The 25268-nt window shown below is 38.8% G+C and overlaps 1 protein-coding gene across 21 annotated transcripts in view; it reads right to left on the reverse strand.

The window, feature by feature from the left end:
• Positions 1-260: 260 nt before the first annotated feature.
• Positions 261-25268, reverse strand: part of adgrb2 (adhesion G protein-coupled receptor B2) — a 280363-nt gene continuing 255355 nt past the window's right edge. For 19 of the 21 annotated variants that reach the window (XM_017307460.2, XM_017307459.2, XM_017307461.2 and 16 more), the window contains one exon: positions 261-4485. In XM_017307460.2, the coding sequence (XP_017162949.1) occupies positions 4309-4485 (177 nt within the window). In that variant the 3' untranslated portion in view covers positions 261-4308. Of the gene's footprint in view, positions 4486-13161; positions 13214-20734; positions 20817-25268 lie in introns of all 21 variants that reach the window. The other 2 variants (XM_008421605.3, XM_008421604.3) reach the window with 2 other exon arrangements.

A 25268-nucleotide genomic window follows, 5' to 3' on the forward strand; every position in this document is an offset into this window, starting at 1 on the left:
TTATTTCACAGCAACAGAACTTCAAACCCACAGAGCTGTTACTCTAACATTTTTAGACAGACCAGCGGGTGCTCTGATTGGTTACGGTTAAGCTTCAGTGCCTCTGGGTAACAGCTTTTGTCATGCCAGACTCCCTGAGTGATATTACGAAAACATGGGTATTGCGAACACATTTGAAATCGAGAGAGAGAGAGAGAGAGAGAGAGAGAGAGTATTTCTCACCAGATGCCCTTGAAGCAGCACATGTGAAACACCCGTAATCAGTTTGAAAATTTATTTTCATATAAAAAGACACTATGAAAACATTAGAGGACTACTTTGTACAATCTTATGTATAAAAAGAACAAAAATGAAGGAGAGAGTGAGGGTTTGTCAGTAATAAAATCAGCTGGAATGTCGGATGTTTCGAGAAGCATCAAAGGCTTGCAGGTATGACAGGTAGAAAGGTGAGCTGTGAAGGTTTTTGAATTAAACTCTACTTGGATTTCAGTTTGAAAAACCTGCCTTCTCGTCCGTCTCGTTCCCCAAAGACAGTTGAGTGGAAAAAAAAATAAAAGCTTTTTAGAGAAAACGGAAAGTGGCTCTAAAAGTTAACATACAGTGTCCTCCTAGTGTTATAATAAACATTACAGCACATTTTTTTTATAAAAAAAAAAGAAAAAAGATTAATAGAAGAATGCATGACAGACTTTTCAATTGGTCAAGCAATAGCTCGTTTTACTCTTCTGAACCATAAAATCTTAACACCAGCCGTCATTGAGCCCAGAGTTCTCCATATACTACAAGACGAAAGATATGACTGATGGAAAGGAAATCATTTACACTGTTGAAAGCAAACCTGATTGTGTCTTCCTTCCTGTAAATCGCATTACCATGGGAACAAGACTTTATATTCCCCCCACCACAATTTTTTTTCTTTTTTTTTTTTAATTCGATCAGTTTGAGAGATGGAAGAAAAATGGAGAAATGCCGTGGAGTAACAGCTACCGGGTGCGACCGCGAAGCTGCCAGACGGCCGCTTTGTCCGGTGGATCTGGTTCCTGAGCCTTGCAGGAGGTCAGGTGAATGTGCCCTTACCTTGGCAACCTGGGATCAAACCAAGCCTCCCTCCTCTGAGAGAGGTGGAGCTGTAGGTTCGCCTATCAGCTGATTATCTCGAAAGGTTAGAAGGGCGCCGCTCTTGTCTCGCCATCTGCGCCGCGCTGCTCTACCGCCACATTAGGGAACCTTAAACAGATGGTTCGAGGGCTGCATTGGAAAATGTCAGGACAAATCGTCATCCCCGGATAATTACTGTTTTGAGCACTCCCCTTCGTCTTCATCTCTGCCCGTTTCGAGCCTCTTTTTAACAGTGTTATTTTTGGAATCCATCTTGGAATCTGCTTCCCCCCCCACCCCCCTGCACTTTCTTCAAGCCTTTTTATAAATTACAAATCAGTTCTTCCTCCAAACTTTTACATCAACAACAACTGCCGCTGTGAACGTCGACAGAGGAATTATCACCCTCGACTCGGACACTTTCTCTCACGAACTAATGTAGCAATAACTGGAAACTGCTGTCGCCTGTTGTAACAACTGCAGCGAGGGTGTTTAACGGAATCGTAATTTTTAGCTCCCCTTCGTTCTGAAGTGTCTATTTTGTGCTGTTTTTTTTTTTTTTTTTTTTGCAGTGGCTGTGCTCGCAGGCCCAGAGACATAAACACACAGTTTGGGATCCATGGAAACGAGGAATTATACATTTAGCCTTGCTGCTTGTAGAATTAAGATTTCATGCTTCTGAGTTCGGAGCAGGCAATATGAAAGAGGTAGAGATAGCACGCTAAAGCAAAAGCTAGGGGTTTTCAGGCTCGTCAGCAAAAGGCAATTTCTTGTTTATCAAATTATTACTAGAACTTGGAAATAGAATATTGGCTGCTAATGTGTGTTTAGTCAACGTGGGACCCCATCGTCCATCTTTTTGTCCTTGTTTCTGGCGTCGCAGCGACTCGTGATGGATCAGACCAGGCAACCTTCAAGCCGGGAGACGGAACAAAGAGGATGCTACAATCTTTTGGACCGTTTTGTCTGTGTTTTTGTTTTCCTAATTGTCTCACTCACTTTCAACTGACGAAGCTAGCGAAATTTCCTTAATATCTTGGAAAGAAAAAAAATAAAGAAAAAAGCGACCACGTATTGGACTTTAGCTATCATGGGTCCCATTCGGACTGGATACTTTGAGAACAGCATTTTATCAAATGTCAGAATCCTTAATTTTTAAAACGTGCTGCATGAATCTGAAACGTTTAAGTGTGACAAAAAAAAAAAAAACAAACAAAAGGAGTAAAATCTATAGGGATGCAAATATGCGTTTGTAACTTTGTAAGAAGAGGCATTCTACCTAAACGGCGGCCACGTTAGCTAAAGTCTCACTATGGCAAATTTGTAATCTGGCATCACAGTGACTCGTGACAGTTGCTGGTCAATTTGCCCCTTTGCCATTTAGTACCTCTGCAGTTAACCCGAGTCTTTCAGGTAGTAAATTTTACCTTGGTCGTTGTAAGTGTGTTACAACGACCATGCGTCCGTTCAGGTGCTGCTATGACAACCAAGGATTAATCATTAGTTTCTGTAATCTATGAATTGGCCACCTTACAGAAATGTGGTGCAGTGACTCTGGTAACTAATGACGACCAGCTCCAGGCACGTTAGAGTTAATTTCGCTTAAACTCTAAAGCTGTCATGTTAGGAATCAACTGTCCAAAACATGACAAAGGTCAGAACAACATTAGTTATGGATTTTCTTTTTTTTAGGGAAATACAGTGTAATAATTTTGTAGACAATATATAATTAGATAAAATTATAGTGGGTGTTTTTTTTTTTTATTCATTTACAAATGAATTTACATAATTCATTTACATAATTAATGAAAATATTTCACTACAAAAATTTAAAAAAGAAAAGAAAGGAAATGCCACGGCAGAATTCACTGATAAGAAATGGTTTGCTCAAATGGAAATAGAAAGGGATAAGACAGAAATGCATTGGTACAGAACGGGGTACAAACTGGCAAAGGGGCAACTGACCGAGAGCCACTCACAACCCATCAAACCATGCAACCTTTAAACTTTGGAAAGAACAAAGAAGATGCTACAATCTTTAAGACCACTGTGTCCTTTCTTTTTTCTTTTTTTTTGGTCTTTTCCAGACACTCTTGAAATGCAATCTCATATTCATGTGCTCTGTCGTAAGAAGGCATTTAAAGTTTTATGTGACCTTTGAATCACTTCATACATGGAAACCAAAAAAAAAAAACAACCCCAAAAAAAAGTACTAAGCAGCTCAAGCACACATGAGTGAAAAATAAATGAGTTCTTTTGAGCAGATGAAGCATAGAACAATAAAACATGAAACTAAAAATCAACTGGTTGTCATTTGTTTCAGATTTTTTTTGTTTTTTTTCGTGCCCGGACGAAGGGGAATAACCTTTTCGTTCGGTGAACAATAGAAAAGACGCAAAATTAAAAATCGGAACGTTAAGGGAGAGGATGTGACAGGGAGAGAAAAAAAAAGAAGAAAAAAGGTGAGTCTAGAAGAACCAGAACCTGAAGACATGTAAAGAGAATGGCACATAATCAGTGAGCAGCTCCATCTCTGCCCCCTCATTCCCTATCCACTCTTGCTGTGACAAAAAGAAAGCAAACACATAGGATAGACAGAGTGATTGAATACTTTCATCTTCCATTTGAAAGAATAAGAAAAAAGAATAAACAATAATAAACGTAGATTGCCTTGGGGGGAGGGACTAAGGTGAAATATTCCCCCTTGCAATTTATATATATATATAAAAAAAGAATAAGAGTGCAGAAATATTCTTATTTTTCTCTCCCACCCCAAACCACCGTCCCTAAGTCATCAAACACTTGTAAGACATTTTCTTTTATCTTCTGAATAAAATCAAGACTTTTTTCTCAGAAATTACGTTTTTCATCCCTTTTGAGTTCTTTTAAAAATCGTCTTTAGTCACAGATCTTTCCAGCCCCTGTTCTGTTCCCCCACCCCCACCCCCACGATAGTCTTTGTGAAAATAGAGTGAAGAACAGTCTTCCTTTTGAATATACGTCCTCTTCAGCTGTAAACAAATACAGTATGGGATCCAACAAAGCACATTGCATGAGGCAGGGAGCAGAATGTCTGAGATCCTTTGCAGGAGATCGTACCTATGTGAATCTTTTCGGGAGTACCGTGTCTGTGTGTGTGTGTGTGTGTGTGTATGCGTGTCTGTATCTCAACATTATCTCAGGTCTGTGATTAAGGTGATCATGTCGTCTTCACACTTCAGTCTGGAAGTCTCCCTCCGACGAGTCCGGTGTGTTCGCTGAGGACGAGTCCCAGTTCTTATTGTGCAATTCCAGACGGTCTTTCTGCTCCCCAGGCACGATAGACAGCTCGGGGGTCATGGTCTTGAAACTGTCCCAGGAGCTTTGGTCCTCGGGGTTGGACTTGTCCTGACGGAGACGGATGAGAAGGAAGGGGAAAGGAGGAATGTCAGGGGGAAGAAATAAAATCTCATGATGGCTTGGACGTGGGAAAGATGCACTGTATAAACTCCTGTCTGGGCTGATGTGTTTTAGATCATAATTGCGTTTTGAAAAGAACACAGCAACGGATGTTGTAACAAAAAGTTTAGACAACTTTCAGAATTGCGCCGTTTTAAATTCTTGCCAACTTACAGAACCAAAAGCAGAGAAGCTGCAGAGCAAAACTGGAAAGGATAATCATCTTGGAATATTTCTTTCAAATTACCATCATGACATTGTAACCTTTAAGCAGCATTAATAATTTGCAAGGTAATCCAGTGATGCATGTTACTCATAGTCTGCATTGTCTGTAGCCAAGTGCTCTCAGTGTAATTACACTGAAATTATCGAAAAAATTCCTTCCACAATGCGGTCAGAATCCTGAAATGGTGAATTGCAAGCCCAAACAAAGATGTTGTTCTTTGGCCAACCAAGTGGTATTATCACTATAAAACAACAATTGTGTTGTTACAAACAATTTACAAGCAGATGTGGTTCCCCCCAAAAAATCTGTTAAAAGAAATGCAATCCTATTGTATGTTACAACCTGGTATATTCTTGAAGCCATTGCGTAATTCTGCAAAATCAGTCAAGAATGTCAGTTTGTTCATTAATTATGTTACATTAGCATTTTTACATGTGTTTTTATCAATGTGATGCACTATGAACAGTGTTATGCTTCTCATCATAATTCATAGTAAAAAGTTCCCAACTGAGATCTATAGTACAACATAATTGTTTTTTAATAACATAATGGAAACCATAGCCTATAACAACTTACAGTGAATTTCACAATGACTTTCTGGTTTGTTTGTTTTATAGTTCAGTTCTCTCATTGTGCATATTTATATCCGACCTTTGGGGGTGCTGTGACATTGTTCTGCTAGAAATGCTGAACTTCTTTACTCACCATATCAGGCCACCTACAGTGAAAAGGACGATCAATATCAACATGACTTGTTTTTTTCTCAAGTAGTGAAGAAAGTCACTAAGATCGGAGAGGTTTAAGGTTTTCTTGTCTGTCAAATGCCAATTCTGAACACAAGATCATTAGATTCACTACGTTTGCATTCAGTGACTGTAAAACTAAAATCTCTAAAAACCAAGTTGTGACATTTCATTCGTTTGCCAAACAAAGTGCATTCTTTGGCATCCTTCATGCTCTCCCACTTCATTTGTAGCTTTCACCTGGTAAGAGCAGGAATACCTTCAGGGCTTGGGACGTTAAATACTATATGTGGTCAGCAGATAAGCACAGGATTGTTGTGCAACACAATCCGTGTGTGTGTGTGTGTGTGTGTGTGTGTGTGTGGGAGGGGGGATAAGCTATAAACACAATTAGGGGCAACACCATGAATGAGATAAGGGCTATACGATTGATATGATTTCATGTCAACAAATGGAGAAAGGCACAAGGATAAGTGGAACTGCTGACAGGAAACGAATTCAGAGAGGAGGAGATAAGGAGCGTGGTATATTCCTTTAAAATAAAAATGCATTTTGGGGTTTTAAAATTGTTTTATCAAGAGAATTTAACAGTCTCAAAGTAACTAAAGCATTTACTGCTGTGGCAGCCGTAGTTCCCTCAACGGGTCATTAAAGGATACGGATGATGACTCAGTAGAACCTCATATTGATTTACTGTGACCCTTTCCCCAAAGGGACCAGGAGCGCTGAAACCAACATGGAGAGTCACCGGGATTCCTCATTGTATCTTTTTCACCTCATCAAATATTTATGCTCTTACAGGTTCCCTTGGTGGAGGTGCACAGCGATCCAAAAGACATGCATCATTGTCCGTCAAAGTCTGCAAAGGAGAGAGCTACGATACGGTCCTGGCTGCATTTTTTTCTGGGTCTGTCTTATGCTGGAACTATGCAGACGGCTTGGTTGTGAGGAAATGATTATAACTTGTTTTATGTCTTTGCCTACGTGTGAGGAGCATCCCAAACATTAATTACAACCCACAAGGTTGGGAATTTTGGTCCAAGAAAACAAATTCCCAAATATTACCAAGTGTCATAGCAGTCCCTGACCGCAGTTCAAACATATTCAATAGTGACTTGTCTTCATATTTTAATAATTGATTAAAATTAAAATATATATATTTAGAAAAGGTAATGGTCTAAATTTCTAACAAACTCCTGTTAGAAGCATGGCCAATAAAGTTTGACACAAGGCATACAGTTTTTTTTCTTAAGTTAACCACATAAAAATAATTTTGGTAATGCTAGTTTATCAAAAACAGTAACTATTTTGTCTGTTTTAATTTAAGTAAAAAAAAAAAAAAAGAAAATCGTAGCTAGCTTCAAATTTATTAATTGGCTACCTAATAATGTTACATCTACATCATTGATAAAAGATTTATGTAGAAATTTAGCAAACTACAAGACGGGATTTTAAAATTACCACAACAAATACAATGGCTTTAACAAAATTGTTTCATGTTTTGTTGCCTAACCAACTGACAGCTTATAAAGACAAATGTAAAGCAAAACCACAACTACAATGCAATGTCATATATATATATATATATATATATATATATATATATATATATATATATATATGTATAATTTTACTATAAGTGCTCTCTCAAGTTGCTACAAATCCAAACACTGTTACTTCTTCCTTACCCAGCCAAACGCAGCTCTGCATCAGGACACCGCGTCATAACATGAATGCTTAGGAGGTAAGCTGTATTGCATGTTGCGTGGTTTTGCTTTTAATTTGCAAACTGCCTACATGAATGTTTTTGTTTTGTCTTTCTTATGGTTAAATGAATTTACCTGACTAGACAACACAACCGTATCGGCTCTCTAATTCTATTCTGCAGTAAGCTCCCTGCAGCTTCTATTTTGTTTTCTCTAGATCTATTTTTCATAATCCCCTCCTGCCCCCCCCCCACTTCCTTCTTCTTCACTGCAGCAACTCCAAAATATTCACTTGTAACTCATTTTGAGTTATTTGCTCCCTCTGTTCCAGTCTGTCTCATTTGGCACGCTCACGCAACTCAGCGCTCTGCAGCAGAGCACAATACCCCGCCTCACCCCGCAAACCCTCTCTTTGAGTGTGTGATGATTGTCAGGGAAGCGCTAGGGGGCAATATCTGCCTGATTATCATTCTTCCCACATCATAGCCTGACAGTTTGTAAAATGAATACAAAAGGCATAATCTGGAAGCCAATTTGCATGCTAAATGCTGGCGAAGGAACATTTTGTAATGCAGGCGTGTGGGTAATGCTGCAGTTAAGCCCAACTTTATTCCTGGGAGGCTACGGCTGACGCGATTGTGCTGCTGCCGTGCTCGGTATCTGTTCCCCTTTGCCATCTCTGCCCGTCTCCATCCCCTCCTCGCCCGAGAGCCCCCAGATCTCATCCCTCTTCTCTGTGCCAAAAGCCAGCGCTGCTTACAATCAATGAATTCTTTTCACCCCTGGCAAACGAAATGCTCCAATCCCTTTTCCCCCCCTCTGTGGTGTGGAAATGAGAAGACGGCGACAAGGTGCAGGAGTGAGGAGAGAGGAAGACGGGGAGGCGATGGGAAGTGGGGGATCATAGTCACTGACAACTCTGCCTTGAAACAACAGCAGCGTTCCTCCGGCTTATTCGGGTCAGCAGGCCGTTTTTTTCTTCTTCTTTGCGCTCCCAACATGTGCAGACACTGAAATGCTGCAATGATCCGTTTCACCGATTCTGCGTGCTTGAGTTGTGCTAGACGTGTAGCTTTTACGTGTCAAAGCTTTAAGATAAAGTGACTTGCAAAAGTATTCACACTCCTTGAACTTTTCCACAGTTTGCCAACTAACAAGCAGTAATGCAAGTATTTTACTGTGATTTTACAAACTATACAAAATAATCTGCGTAATTCTAGCTGAATGCTAATATCCCTGTGCATTGTCCCAAAATGTCCATGTCAATAATGTGTTTTTAATCCTATAGATTGTTCTAATCTTGATCTATTAAACTCATGGTCTTCCTGCTTTCAAATTACAGGTTTGTGATGCTGTATTTTCAGTCCATCTGCCTGCTCTTATTTGAACTTTCTCTTACTTGTACCGCAGCTAAACCTTGGTCTGCTGCACAGTGGTTTTGTTGTTTCGACTTCCACCAATGCTGAGGAGTTTTCACATTTTTATTTTTTTTACCCTCACCTATATATTACAAGACTTTTTTTTTGTTTTTGTTTTTTTACAACCAGATTGAGGATCTAAGCTCATTGTTTTACTACACTTGCCAGACTGCTTTGGACACAGCGGCTCCATTAAAAACCAAGCAGCCTAAAACTAAATCTAAGCCCTGAGCCGTCAGACGAGTGTGCCAAGTAGAAAAAAAGACAAACTGCGAGTGTCTTTTTAAGACATTAAAAGTGTGTTGCGTCATCAAAAAGTTGCAAAAGATGCCAAAACTAAGCATCACTTTGATAATTCTATCAAACCTGCATATCGTTTAAAACTAATGAATCTTTTCTTATTGTGCCATAGCCTGCCTGCATCGAGCCATGTGGTCTATGAAGACGTTCTGTACTTTTTATTCAGAAGATCCCCTCAGTCTGAGCTCAAATCTCTTCTATTGCTCACATCCCCTCGGTCTCTGATCCCTACTCTGCTGTCTTTGACTGGTTTGAACCTGTGACTTTCCTCACTTCAAGTGATTGTTGTTCATTTGAAGCCTGCAGGGTCTCCAAATGATGCTGTCCCTAGTCGACTTTTTTTTAAAGATGGTTTAGCCACAATTGGGCCTCTGGTTCTTGCACTGGCAAACCACAGTTTATCAGTTGTGGCCTCTATAGATTTCAGACATGAAGTAGTACAATTTTTTTTTATTAAATAGCCAGCTCTTGATCCTGCATTTTTGATTGTGACAACTACCGGCCTGTCTAAAAGACGTATTCCCTCCAAAGTCCTTGAATAAACAGTACACAACCAAATTAAAGGCGTTTCTGGAATGGGATTTTTTAATTTTGCTTTCAAATCTTTATACGTACTGATCTGGTGCTGGGTAAATTTTTTTAATTACACATTCTTAAATGATTGTGGTGACAGTGTTCACGTGTTTTCAGATTAGACAGCTACTTTTGATACAGCGGATTAGGAATCTTCATTCTTGCTTGCAGAAGTGGGCGGAGATCACAGACAGTACTGAAGTGGTTCAGGTCCTACTTGGTAGAGGAAACTCTTTTGAATAAATACTGGTGGCCACATGTCTTCCTCTGTTGTGTGGTGTCCCACAGGGTTTTAGTCTAGGTCCCTTCTTCTTTACCCCCAATTGATTCTATACTTTAAAACCATTGCACTGCTTTTCACTCACTCCAAAAACACAAAGTCTTTTGATCTAGTTTCTAATGAAAATATATTAGTACACTTGGAAAAAAAGGCAAAGTTAGCTTACAACTGACTCATCAGCAAGACATTGGTGGTGGATTTAAGTAAATGATTATCTAGTATAGATAATACAATCTAGTATAGACGGAAAAGTACTGGCAGATTATTTCACTAATAACATGGGAAAAATGTCTTCTTCCTATTGCTCCTATAATGGTTTTATGCAAACAACTTAGATATATATATAATTCACATTTTTATCCTTATTGTTTTTAGTTGATTTCTTCTGTTTTTTTATATTGTTTTAGTATAGTGTTTTACTATGCTATAAAGTACTTTGGTCCTCTGCCAGTTGTTTAAACTGCTCTATAGTTAAAGTTGGATTGGAAGATTTCATCGCTGTAAACATGTTGGATATAAAGGTCTGGCAAAATTTAGAGCAGCATTAAATAATGCAATATTCCTAACTTTGAACATCTCACAGAGCACTGCTCAGAGGCAATGAGACGACATGCTTTTTAAGAAAAGAGGAAATCTGGCAGAAAAACTGTAGGACTGCAAAAGATTTAAGAGTGGGGCGGAGGTCACTGTCAGCAAGACAACAATCATAAAACAAACATTCAGAGCGACCATAAAACAGTGTCATATACTGTACATGTGTCAACATTGTCCTGTCAAAGTCCAGACTTAATCAAATTCAAAATCTCTCTGAGATTTTACAGTACAGGAGGCTCTCAATCAGTCTGGCTGAGCTTGAGCAATTTCACAAAGAAAAAAAAAGTGCAAAATTTCAAGCTCTAGAGAGCTGGCAGAGACTCCCAAAAGACTTGCTGCTGTAACAACAGCGAGAAGTGGTCTACAACGCACTAACTCTGAGTTCTAATATAAATGTAGACCACATGTTAGAGATTTTGAAAATCATGTATCATTTTCCTTCCACTGAACAATTATTTTTGAAGCGGGTCAATTCTTTCTGACTGTATACCACATAAAAATTCCACTAAAATACCTTGAAGCTTGTGGCTGTAATGTGGCGTGTGAAAAGAAATGCAAGATCTGGGAATACTTTTGCAAGGCTCTGCAGTCACAGCAGTAAATTTGTCACTGTGAGAAATGAACGAGTTCTACATGAGATGTGGAAAAAGGGATAATACAGATACATGCATGTTAGCAGAAAGCCATCTGCAGCAAATTTCTAAGAGTGCTAGAGACTTTACAGCTAATGTTTGTGAAAGACGTTGAGAGGGAACAACAATTGTGTCCGTTAATACAAACAAATGCCTTCTCTACAATATATGCTTTTGATTTTTCAATGCAAATCTTAAAATAACACGTGCAACGTTAAAGTCAGTCTATAAAGTGCCGTTGCTGAGTCTGTATGTCTTCCAACTTATCCTGCTGAACCTCTGCAGTCTTATCTATTGTTATCCTTGTTGTGGCTTGCTTGTCTGTGGGTGGTCTTTGTGTCCACTTTGCCGGCAACCTGGACAGCTGTTGTAAAGTAACAGGTGTTTCCCTGCTGGTAGGTCAGAGTAGCGGTGGCAGTGAAGATGGGGAAACGGAAAAAACAAAGAAAACATGGGTAGAAGCGGCGTCTTGCACTGTAGCTCTCTTGGTAACGGTGCCGACAGACGATTGTGATCATCATACGGTCATTTGTACTCACCAAAGCCCAGCTTTCCCCGTGAGCATGCTCCAATTGATTCACTGCTGTGTTTAATATTGACCACGTTGACCGTGGGTGCTTCTTTTCTGCCGCAGCATTTTTCAGGTTTTTTGTAAAAAATATTAATAAAAAAAGCTTGAAACATAAAACTCTTTAAATGAGTGTCCTCATTTAATTTGTTTGTGAAAGACAACTAATGACACTGCATGCCGCCAGTCTTTTTAGAACAGCTGTTTATGATGTAAGACGGCATTGAAAAAAGGGCACTAGAAAAAAATGTGTGTAGAATAACAGTATGCCGTTCGAAGCTAGTTTGTCTTATGGCCATTGAAGAACTAGAGTCCTCTAAAGTCCGGAAAATACGTATTTTCCGGACTTTAGAGCGCACCTCGCTATAAGCCGCACCCACAAAGTAAAATAAACAACCAAAAAGAACACTGCAAACGTACATATTTAAGCCGCTTTGAAAACATTTCTCCGTCGTGCCTGCTGCTAGCATGTGCTTATTCTGAATCTAAATGAGAATTAGCACTTTCTTCTTTGATTTCCAATATTGAATTCCAATGATTGACTTCCTGCTAAAGAGCCCCCTGGCGGTTGAAGAAAAATACACAGAAAAGAAAAATGTAGCGGCTTATAGCCCGAAAAATACGGCAACTATAGATTAAGGTGTAGTAAAGTTGAACAAATATGACATTTCCTGTGAAGTTTTCTCACATTTTTAGATTGCTCAACGTCTTAGAACTTTAAGAAACATTGCCCTTTTTAGTTTTTTCTGTCGTGTAATTATAAAGTGACACACAGGGCATCTCTTAGACAAGACTGTTGATTTACATAAGACAGGGAACGTGTAAAAAGAAACTGTCAAAACATGTCCATATCTACCATCGTGGAAAAATTTTATATGAACAAAAGTGTGACAAGGTTGAACAAAGACCAGAAGTTAACATCCTTATCTGTGTCCTTTGTTGTGCCAGTTGCTGTGATTTCATTCCCAAGGTTTCCTAAAGCAAACTATGAACTAATCTACATTTACTTCATAGTGTCAGGTCTATTGGAGTTTGAATGGTATACAATTTACAGCATGTATTTATTACACAGTTTTTTAGGTGAGTATCGGATAAAAAAAAAGAAAAGAAAATGCAACACTACTGCATTTTCCAATTCAATGAAATCCTATATGTTACAAATAATACATATAATCACAAGGTTATTTTTGTAAAAAAAAAAAAAATCCTTTCCTTTTCTTGTAGTGTGTCATGTTACTGAAAGCATATACTTAGAATAAAAAATGTACATGTTCATCTCATTGGAGCAGCAACAGACGAAGAAATACGGTAAGATGCAAGAGTGAGTGAATTAAAGAGAACAGCTTTAGGGAAATGGCTGAAGAGTTCATACAGAGATAAAATGCCATGACACGAACATCTAAAGCAGTTTCTACAAGCCTCTACCACAGCGTCGATGGGCAAGGCCCATCCTTAGCCACATAAAGTCCACTTATAACTTGAACAACTGAAGTGAAAGTCATGTCTGGATGCGGATGAGCAATGGGACTTGGAGAAATGATGGGGTCAGAAAGGTGATGGAGGGGTTAAGTGGGGTTAACTTTACCTTTGTTGACTTGGATGCCCATGGTGCTGCTGACTGTGTGGCTACGATCAAACTGCGACATGACAAGCATGCAACACAAAGGCTCAGTCAGTGAACAAAGCAAATGAAACAGCAAAGGAAACAAAGAAAAAGAGAAGAAATTAATAAAATATAGCAATAAGGCATAAGACAGTACATTGGTTGTGATGTTAAAAAGAAAAACAACAAACTTAAATGACATTCAAACACAAACAAAATGAAAGCAACATCTAGGATAGAGGAGCAAATTGAGAAGATGCCAGAACATTGCAGTCACATCACAGTTGTCAGTTGGGCTTCGGGTCCGTTTCCATTATAGTGTAGTCTAACTATACAATCTACGTTCAGTACTGGCATTATTCATTAGGAAGCACACAAAGTCCATTTGCCCACCATTTTAACCACTTAGAAAGGAAAGAGTCTGTGTCAAAAGTAATAAGGTCTTTCAAAGGAGCCAAAATCTGGTGAATGTAGGAAACATAAATTTAATTAGCACAAAACATTGCAAACAAATGAGCAATCAGCAGCATAGGCTCTGTTTGCTGCTGTCCAGCCCCTGTGCAATCCAAGACCGGTTTTTCGAAACAGAAAGCATCTCCAGCTGGTGACTGGGACCTTTTCACCTTTTTTTAATTGGCCCAAGGACACTAAATGAGCTAAATTAACATTATGGCTGTCGGTGCACGAAGCCGATGTCAGGCTGGTTCCGCCTGGTCTTCTCGCCCTCTCATTAGGAGTCACCGATAAAGCCAGTCGGCCAAGGCTACACTCGCGACGGCACGCGGTTTTCATGGGCAATTTGTATTGAGGGATAAAAAAAACAACAAAAAAAAACAGCTGATGAGTTTATACACGGCACAGAAAAGAGGGGGTAAGGAAATAATTAAAAACAAGCTAATGAGAAGAATTAATTATTCAATTAATGCCTCAAACGTGCCGCTGAGGGCTGAGGTTGGAGGGAGAAATGGATAAATGAGGGGAGACGCCAAGACTGAAAATGTCAAGCTGTGAGAACGAATAGAAAGGGGAATGAGATATGAAGAGCGAGAAGAGGGCCGGACTTGCTTTATTGCCGGTTTGTGAAATTGAAACCCCTCAGCTTAATGCCAGCAAATTGACTATCAAGACTTGGAGTCTTGTAAGTGCATGCAAATTGCTCTAAGCAAATCAGCAAAAAAAAAAAGCAGTCTTTATAATTTAAAATAATGCCACTTCTCTTTACCTGCTACGCTAAGCGAATGTTATTCTACACAGCACCCAAAAAAACACATTGCTAAGATATTGATAACAGCCACCGATGGTGCTGTGGATGCATCAGTCTTACCTCTGTTTAATGCAACCTAATCAACATTCTCTGTAGGAAATACTGAGCATTCTTGGGTATGACACAAACACAATATTGCCAAAAGTATTGACACACCCCACAAATCATTAACTTAAGATGCTCTAATCACCTCCATGGTCATAGATGTATAAAATCAGGCAACTGGGCATGCAGACTGCTTCTGCTAACATTTGTTCAAGAGTAATTAGCTCTCGGAAGTTCAATGAACCTTATTGTAGTACCTTGAGGCACTTGCAAAATTTTCTTGCCAGCAAAAATGATGTTCAAATTTCAGTTGTTTGACCACAAAGCGGAGTCAATTTAAAAGAACAGCAAGTCAGCCATGAAGTTGTAGAAGTTGCGATACAAAATCAATGAGTAGTGGGTGAAAGTTGGAGATGGCAGTTCGTGATGAGATGCATAGTGTTCAGAAGTTGCCAGCTGTCTCCAGAGTCATTTCCAAACCACCCGAGGCCTCAGATTAGCTAACAGAACCAAACTTTATTTCAGTGGATTAAGTGCTGTAAACTATTTCTATCGGTGCCAAGACAGGATGTGTTCTTAACTAAATAAAAAATCCAGTTGCTCTTTCTAGCAATCCAAAGGACAGGTCTGAATTTAATGGTTTGATGAAAAATAACAGCCCGACTCCACTGTGCCAAATAGAAACTATAGCATAGAAAGAATTATGGCATTGGATTGGTTTCTTGGCCTCTTAGTTCCATTTAAAATAACTTTTAACTCTGCAGTGTCTCATTGCAAAGAGTAGTGGTCTGGCATTTTCGAGGTTGCATGTTTGAATCCAGCTTACATTCATCACATTTCAAGGCATTCTTGTGTATGACACTAAACATTGCGTTGCCTAGCAAAAGTGGTGAAAGAGTGCTGGTGCATTTTAAGGAAGATAGGTGAATTTGGATTGGACTGTAGCAGCTCTTTGAGCGGCTAACGTTGCAAAAGTAATCTTTGAATAATTTCATGCTTCCAACTACGTGGAAACAGTCTATCAATGGCCTCGTCCAGATTCAATGTGACCACTGTGAACAAAGAAAGGTCCAGCCAGACAAAAATGTACATGCCTGTACCGAGACCAGAACTCAACCCAACAGATCACCCCTGTGATGAATTAAAGTGGAGATTGCAATCCAGGTTTTCTAGTCCAACATCGGTCATATGTGAAGTCACTCAAACATGATCTCCTGGAAGAAAACAACTCATAAACACACTTCTAGAGCTTGTAGATATCCATCCAAGAAGAGCTAAAGCAGGTATAGCTTCAAAGTGCGGGCATTATTCATCTGTGTGTGGAAACAAGCACCTCAATGCTTTTGGGAAAATAAAGTATTTTCATTCGTAAAGGAATAAATCACCATTTACTCATCTGCCGAATGGTTTGCCTAATATAGAAACTCTGCTTACTGTTTCTGCTCGTACCTACTTTCTGACAAGGTAAACACTTTGAAACCCTTTTTTCCCCTTCAACTCTGTTAAACTTAAACCGGATTTTTCCCCATTATTCGCAGAGGAAAGCAAGTCCTTGTTTCATTTAATCAGGAACACAGCACATGACAGGAGAGTTTCAGAAAGATAAAAACTACATCAGCCAAGCCATTATGCAGTCGAAACTCTTTTGCACACTCTCAGACACACACCCACCCCTCCATCCCACACACAGCATGGCAAAAACACTGCATCATCGGACGCCGCATGCAAATTTGTGCTTTGACCTTCTGAACTCCGTGGAAGGATGGAAAACAGCAGGCTAATTCCACAGCGACAGAGGCCAAGAAGCTGCTCTAAATGTTAACAGAAGCGCAGACACTAATGTAATACGGTGTTAGGTACATTTCGCATCCACGCCTTCTTTTGCTAACCCCGGATGGCTCCATTTGCATCCTTGTCTCTATTGTGGAATACACAATTTAAAAGTGGACTCGATCCATATGCTGGTCAGATGGCAGCCTCCAGCAGCACATGTTTCTAAAGCAGAGAATGGTTTGAATTTGCTTTTTTTACCATTAGCATTAATGCGAAGCCCCACTCAGTGTCCACTTCAACGAGAGTGTTTTTACAAGTATTTTCAGTGCCGAGAGGATTCTTAAATCGGAACAGACAATAATGCATGCATGTCAGAAAACACTTGATTCCAGGTCAGCGGCTGCTGTTTTTGGGGTTGATGAAGTACATTAACACAGAAGTGGAGGGTAGTTTTGTAGAATGCAAAGCGGCTTCATGTCTTGTTGAATAAATAATGTGCACTCACGAGCGTCATTACTATCTACTGCTTACCAGTCGGTTCCCTTTTTTCTTTGCCTTCTGAACAGCAGTCATTCTTTAAAAGTACATTTAACAAAAAGTATTCCTCAGAGACTTCACTCCACATCAGCGTCGTACCTTTAGGTAGATGCTGGAAATGTGTTGACTGCACATCCATGATTCAAAATCTCCCAGCTTTTGCAAAATTCCCAAAGGTGCTCTGTTGGATTGCAATCTGGTAGAGGCCATTGGAATACAGTGAACTCAATGTCATCTTTAAAATGGTCAGTTTGAGAAGTCACGATGCACTGTTCTGCCTGGAAGAGCTATCAGGAGATGACTACCTTTTGGTTACCAAGAAGGATGGACATTGTCAACAACAATATGCTGGTTGGATGTGGAGTTTCAGAGATCTTGAATTGGTTTCAAGGTCTCCAAAGCGTGCCGAGAAAACATCCTGCACACCATTACACTGCTACAATTCCTAAATGCTGGGACAAGATAAAATACATCCATGCTTTCCTTTTTATTTTCATTGCTTCTGATCCTGATAGCTGAATGTAGCCCTGAGTGACTGTACCTTAAGAGGTCTTGATGGTTCAATAAATGCTTTTAGAGATTGTAAGTGCAAATTGTTCTAGTAGACTGGAAGATTTTGTAATACTCAGGCCACCACATCTGGCACCAACAATCACGTCACATTCCAAGTATATTAAATGCCATTGTGGTCCTTGGGTTGAATTAAACCAAGTCATTACCATGTTTAGATGGCTGAATGAGGTGACTTACTGCGGTGGTTTGAGTGAGCCACCATTTGTGATAAGAAACAAAAGAGCAACTGAAACTGTTTGTAACAACGCCTGTAGATGGTGTATGATGCAGGGCAACATTAGTACAGTATTTCTTTTAGGACAATATACTTACTTCAGCTATGTCTAATGTAAAGATAATTTTTAACAATGAGCCATACAAATATTATTTACTGTATTGTCAACTCTTCTTATGTTTTTCCCCATCATTTCTCTGTGTTTTATCACAGCCTCTGGTGGCGTCGGTGGCAACCACAGACATGACCAGTCATCTGGTATTGTTGAGTTCATAGGAGAAAAAGTGAGAGAGTGAGATCCAAAGATGGTAATGGAAATGTGAAACAAGCAAAATGAAATAAAGAAAAAAAAAAACTTTAGAGTAAGGATATTACTCTTTTTTTTTTTTTTTTTTTGGGCGCACGTACCGAGGAGAACTACCTTAAAAATTTGTGTAAAAAGGTGTAAAAACTTGCTCATGTTTCTGACATCCACTCATCCCTTAAACACAACCGACAGATCTTATCTGATCTGTATGACAGGATCAGGTCTTCTGTGGGTGCCTGCTAATTGTTCCCTTCTTTCATTTGCATACATATTAGGTGCTAATTGTTACTGCCTTTTATTCTAACAAAAAACCCAATGGACAGAATATTATGGCTTATGATGCGATTATAAAGTGGTTTTTGAATAGATTATTGTTTCAGAACAGATATGTAACAGAGTTATGGTATTTGGAAATTTGACTCGGTCATAATTAAGACGAAGACCGTCACATAAATATGTAAACAAACACGAGAAACGAAAAACAAATGTTTATTTCATTACTTGAGGAAAATTCTGCTGTTGAATCATTACTATACAAGTTCAACTTTTTGAATGCATATCTACGGATTGAGGAATTATCATGAGTTTTAAAACATGAAGCATGTGGGGTTTTGGTAATGACGCATTCAACTGGAATACTACCACAGCACTATGTACACCTAAAATATTACACCTAGTCAAATACAATCACTTTACAATGAGGAAACACTGCGACAGGTAGAGCAGATGAGATGCTACATGAAGAAGAACTGTAGTCTGCCACCGTTTGTTGTTACATTCAGTAAATATTTGTAAAAAAAAATAATTTCTTCAGAGTTACACATTTAAAAGTAAATAATGTTGAAGTAAATATGCTGTCTCCCACAGACACTGTCAAGCTTTCAGCTGCGCGATTTGATTGTACATAATTTACTGGTTGTTCTTAACCTCCTCGACAGGGGTGGCCCTCAAATAACAGTGTTTAAAAATAGAGTCAGTGTTATCTGGAAGACTGGCCCAAGTTTAATTTGATGGGCTTAAAAGAAATCACTAATAATGGGTTATTGCTTTTTCAAGATGTTTTTTGCAAACAAACTCAAGCACAAAAATCGGAACATCAGATAACATAGCACCAGACTGGAATTACGTCAACGCAGTAGTTAAATACTGAATACTATTCTTTGCACTTTACAAAGTAAACTTGCAAATTGCTATAAATCTTAGATTAAAATTTAAAACATTTTTAAAATTTAAAAAATATATTTTTTAATCTCATCTACACTGTAACTGTCAGATCAAATGTAACAATATGCTTATTCTCAACAAACAACATGTTACAAGTTGCTCTGTGGTAAATTTCAAGCATTTATAAAAGGTGCCAATTTGTTTGGAGGCCAGAAGCAGCGGCTTAGTTCATCTGCGTATTGGGCTAGTTATGATTCTTATTAATCTCATCAGATTTTTTTTTTAAACACACCAAGTCTAGTCATATTAAATCTGTAAGAAGATGTCTCTATCTGAGTTGTCAAAATATCGTTTTACTGAAGAACGGTGGTGAATAAAGCTGTGTGGTGGCTCGGCTAGTAGCACCGTTACCTTGCAGCAAAAAAGGATCTTCTAACTTTTCTGGAATTCTGGCCTGCGGTCTTTCAACATGGAGTTTGCTGTATTTTCTCTTCCACCCACAAATAAAAAAAAAAAAAAACATTGCCGTAGGGTTAACTGTCCTCTCTAAATTGCCCTGTCAATGCATGTGTGTGTATATGCTATGTGATGGACTGACTGTAGCGTTGCTTATCTCCAGAAAAGATAAGTGGGTATAGACCAGGGGTGGGCAACTCCCGGCCTCGAGGGCCGGTCTGCTGCAACTTTTAGATGTGTCTGTACTTCAACACACCTGAGTCAAATAATGAGATCATTAGCAGGACTCTGGAGAACCTGACTGCACTTAGGAAGTGATTCATCTGTTGGATTCAAGTGTGTTGGACCAAGGAGACATCTAAGAGTTGCAGGACACCGGCCCTCGAGGACCAGGATTGCCCACCTCTGGTATAGACAATGGATGGATGCTGGTGTACAAGGAACTCGGGCACTGATTAACTTTTAGTAGGGTAAATCACTTCTTTGGACATACATCTTTTTGCAATCATTTATTATAACTAAGCCGTGTTTACTTCAGTTGACCAAAACGTTGACTTTCAATTTTCATCAGTAGAGGTCAATAGAGTTGCTTAGTTTATCCTAACTCATCTAAAATTGTAATATGATAGCACTTTATTGAGCCATTGCAGAGCTATTCCTTCCATCAACTTTGTATAATTGTATTTTTTTTTTCACACATGTTGCAAGTTGTGAATATTCAATCTAATGATGGAATTATTTACTTTGCATAGATTAACGCTCTGTAGTAGTAAGTTGTAAGCAGTAAGCTGAGATTCAGACACAATCTCTTACACTGCATCACTTAATTGAAACCAATCAATTTATTTGAACTGGCTAGCCTTCACATGTTTTTCCTTATAAACTTTAAGCAAAGTATACCAGTCAAATCTCTGAGGTGGAAAGGTTTAAGGCTTGACAGGCTGAGTCACAGCTACTAAGCTACAACTTAAAAAAAAAAAAAATTATATATATATATATATATATATATATATATATATATATATATATATATATATATATATATATATATATATAGGAGAAAATGTAAAACCAAGTGTGGAAATCCATAAGAACACACAAACGTTGGCAAACTACAAGATGTACACAGTTGCATGTAGTACATCAGTTTCATGGCTACGTTTTAGTTAAAGTAAGTGGAGCTCTAGTTGGTGAAGGTTACAATGGTTTTACTTTGCCTTACGTTGACTTTCTTTGTAAACAAGAGATGGTCTGCGTGCTAGCGATGGCTCTGTGTTGTGCCTCGGTGGTGGGGGAGGGGGCACCTGTTGAGGTGGTTAAAGGGGTTACTGGAGGTTGACTTTTTTTTGTCACTTTTAATCACAGAAGTAGAGAGAGAGAGAGAGAAAGATACCTGCAAAAGTAAAAAAAAAAAATTAACTTTTTTTTAGAGGTATGGTTAAACTTTAGATGACTCGCCATTAGGAAAGTTGAGGAAACCTATGGTTGTCTTTTTAGTAGTTTGGTCTGTATCTGTCAAGTAGGCTGTCATTAAAATATGCAACAGAGCTTGTTCTTTGGAGAAACAGTCAATTAGCCATAAGAAGACAGGAGCGAGTTTTAAATTTGACAGTATTTTAAGTGTCCATTCATGAGAAGATAACTTTAGAAAAAAGGAAGAAAAAAAAAAGAGTTATAATTGCTTTTACATTTTTTACTTTGATTTTTTATAGAAATCACAGACAATACCAAACACATTACAATGGGAGTGATTTTCTCATTACTAATGTTATCATTAATGGATAAGAGAAGTCGATGTGCCCCAGACATGTGGTCGTGCACCACTCAGATCTCAACATACAAACAGACAAAGAAAAAACCAATACACATGGATACATGTACATGGCCGCACGTGCAGATTCTGTAATTAGTGGGGGTTTCAAAATGCACTTATTCACACTAACACACATATACACACACACACACTCTCTCTTATCTCCATAATTACTGTATAGTCAGCATGTCCGTGTTTGGGGGTGACTCTCAAAGTGAGATGTTGACAACAGCAGAGCTGAGCTCAAGCTGGGACCCGTCAAAGGCCTGACACTGATAGCATTATCCATGTAATTATTAACACTTAAGTGGACTGCCTACTTATTTTTAACATAATGGGTTTGAAAGCAGAAGCCAGATCTACATTGCCCTCTCATTTCACAACTTCAGACCTCCTCGTGTCAATACCGGAAAGAAAATATGTAGTGCAGTTTCTCTTGAATGGCTTAAATGTGAATATTTTGCAGTTGAACTGATTTATTTTCCATCTGAGCATAAACTCACCGTGAGGTATTAGTACGCTGTAAGGCAGGTGATGAGAACCTTTAAATATAGATTGCCTTGCACAAAATGTAACATTTCCTATTTATTTGCCCAAACCTCAATGTATTTTTGGGAGATTTTATATTGCATGGTTTTCGCTTGAGCTATCCCCAAACGCCACCTGTGTTATTTAATCCCAGAATAAATGTAGCTGTTCTGTGAAGCCTCAGTTTTGTTTTGTTTTTCCTTTCAAGATAACATTAGCAAACAAACAGTATTATATAGACCACAGAACAGAGCATACATGTCAGGGGTGAGGGTTAGGAGAAGAAAAAAGAAGAAACATCAGCATTAAGTTACAAAAATATTCTCCAAACTTTAAAACGGTTCACAGAGAACCTTTCATCCAGCCATCGAAGAACGAAAAGAGCTTAGAAAAATGTCTCTTTCCGTTTTTGGCCAACACGTGGCCATCCACTTAAACTGCGAGGCGAGAAGGGAAGCAATCAGAGAAGCAGCCAAGAGGCTTATGGTACCTCTGCTGGACATGCAGGGATCCAAAGCTCAGGTAAGACAATTTCTTGACAGGATAACTGTTAGTTGTGCTCTCAAATTTGGCCTTTACGGAAGAGTGACAAGATGATGGCAATTTTTGGAAGAAAGCTATAAAAAGTCTCATTTGCAGTCAACATTTTGAAGAGGGGCACACTTTCCCTTTGACTTCTCAATTCTGCATAACTGTTGATCTAATCAGAAAACTCCAACAAAATACCCTGAAGTTTGAGGGTTTTTTTGCTGGTTGTTTTTGCTCTTTTTCTAAATAAATATTTTTTTCAATTCTTCTATAAAATATTCACTTGCCAGAACTCACTTGTGAGTCAGCAGACTCTTCTGAAGATTTGTGTTCAAATCGCTGAGAAAATGAGTGAATAAAGGAGGCAAATTTCAGGGATTGGAAAGGAGAATCCTATTTGCATGCAAGTGTGTCCGTTTGCACAGCATGTGTGTGTCACGACGTAACATGGGAAATATGGGAGATGTCAGACCGGCCTCTGTCCCCTTCCTGCTGGTGTGAATTCGATGTGAACCAGCACGCCGCTGATGTCAGGGGGAAGCTGCGCCGTAGCGGGGCCCACTAACTCATCACAGCTCCTCCCTGCTACAGCTCGGCAGAAGAGTGAAGTGGTGGCGTGTGTTTAAAACTTAATGAAAGTGGCCCTCCGAAGGTCAGTGCAGAGCGAGCCGGGGCCGTTTCGTCTGCTGCTAATTGGGTATTAATGATTCAAAGATGCTTCTGTGTCTCGAGCGTAAAAGGTGAACGTACGCCAGAGCACAATCGGAGACACTTCAAAGGACAGTAAATTACAGAACAAAGAAAAAGACATACACACACACACACACACACACACACACAAAAGTTCAACATAAAAAGTGACAAAGAAGTTGTAGTGACAAGAAGATGTGCGTCACTTTTGCACAATTTGTTACAGTGCGCTGGTTTGGTACGAGTGACAAATTATTAGCTTTTGAATTGCAAAATTTGAATTTCATTAACCAGCTATGATTGATTATCCCACCGATGACTGCTCCTGCGATCGTCTCTTTTGATAGCAATTTAATAAGGCACCAGTCATAAGTGAGAATGAATGGAGCTTAAGCCAATTATATCAGGTGTAAAATTAATGTACAGTATGAAAGATGGAGCAGAATGTGCCTCCGAAGAAACATTTGCAGGTGGTTATTGGTCAATTCTTCATGGTTAGTATCATTAAAAACAAGAGTTAATGAATCGAATGGTATCAAAAAACTAGGCACCGCTTGCGTTACTCTGCCTGCTCCTATATAGGATTTTTAAACCAAGAGTGGATACAGATGTTTTCATAAGTAGCTCATGTTTGTAAATTACTAGAAGACCAGTTTGGAATATGTATGAATATAGCAAGAGCTGTAGAGTCACAACCATGCAAATATGCAACACATTGTGCTCACTCATGCATGAAAGTACATTTGTGATCATTATTTGCTCTTTATTGTTAAGTCCACATGTGAAAGAAGGGGAATTTGTGGGTTTTTTAACAGACATGGGTCGGTTGCAGTTAGCAGGGCATGTCAAGGTTTTAAAAACTTTACTGGTTTAAAACTATTTGTCATACTGTTTCCATGGACACTGTTGGTCAGCTGCCTGAAAGAAGACGAAAACCTTCGTTTGCTTAGAAGGAAAACCAGTTTTATAGTCTGGAAATGTTTCCGAAGGGCAAAACGGTCAAAGTGTGGAAACGCAAACGCAACGAGCAGCATATCTCATAAGCAACCAGCTGTATGTTTGCAACAAAAACTTTTTGGTATCATTTAAATGTTTCTACTCTAACACACTTTTAGTATCAGCCAAAAACAACCTCAGAAAATAAGAATGCCGTCTTCAAATAATGATCTCATTCATTAGGGGGAAAGAGCTATATGTGAAATAACTAGTTATGTAACTAGGCACTAGTTATGTCTAATAACTAGTTGGACTACCCCTGGCAACAACAACATTCATCAAACGATTGGAATAACAGGTAGACTTTTACATTGCTTTTGAAGATTTTCGGCCCAAACTTCTTTGCAAAATTGTTTTTAAAAAAAGGAATATTGGAGAGTATTCATGCATGAGTGACTTATTTAAGGTGAAGGCAGAACATTTCACATGATGTAGAGCAGGATTATTTTACGAGGTCACTCCATAGTCTCCATTTTGCTTTAAGAGGTGGTTTTGCAGATGTCTTTATGGTTTGGTACGCAATCCTGCTACATTTGAGATTAAGCTTACAAACTGACTGCTTGGTATTCTTTTTCAGGAGAATAAGTTGTCCAGATCCAGAAACACCAAAGCAGTTTGGGACCATCACACCACGCTTGACTGTTGGTCTGAAGATTTTGTTCTAAATGCTGGGTTTGTTTTAGCTGTATGTATGCCTTCCAAAAAATATCTGTCATCATGTTTTGTGGCAAATGTGTGACAGGGCTTTGTGTCAACAATGATTTTACTGTTGAAACCAGATATTTACGTACAAAATAATTTTTTGTCTCATTGTATGAGATTAAATCAGACCAAATGTCTCTTGTTTTAGGTTAGCTGGAAATATTAAAATGAATAAACTGAACTTTTTCCAAATACAAAAGATATTATGAATGGGCTGACTTTTTTATTTTACATATTTAGATGTAATCATAATTTTAAAAAAAAATCTCACTTTTGCTCAGCTTGTACTTGTCTAACATTAAATGTATTTCATGACCTCAGATATTTTACATGGTCAAACAAGACCGCCTACAAAAATGTGCTAACATTATTGTTGTCAAATACATTTTTATTTATTTACTTTTACTCATGGTGATCATGCTGAGAATCTCATACCGACCCATGCCTAGTTGCGAGGACGTGTAACTGGCAGTGAGGGTGCATTTAGGTTTCCATCTGG

The sequence above is a fragment of the Poecilia reticulata genome, chromosome 11 (assembly GCF_904066995.2).
Source record: "Poecilia reticulata chromosome 11, P_reticulata-male-v2, whole genome shotgun sequence".
Taxonomy (NCBI): domain Eukaryota; kingdom Metazoa; phylum Chordata; class Actinopteri; order Cyprinodontiformes; family Poeciliidae; genus Poecilia; species Poecilia reticulata.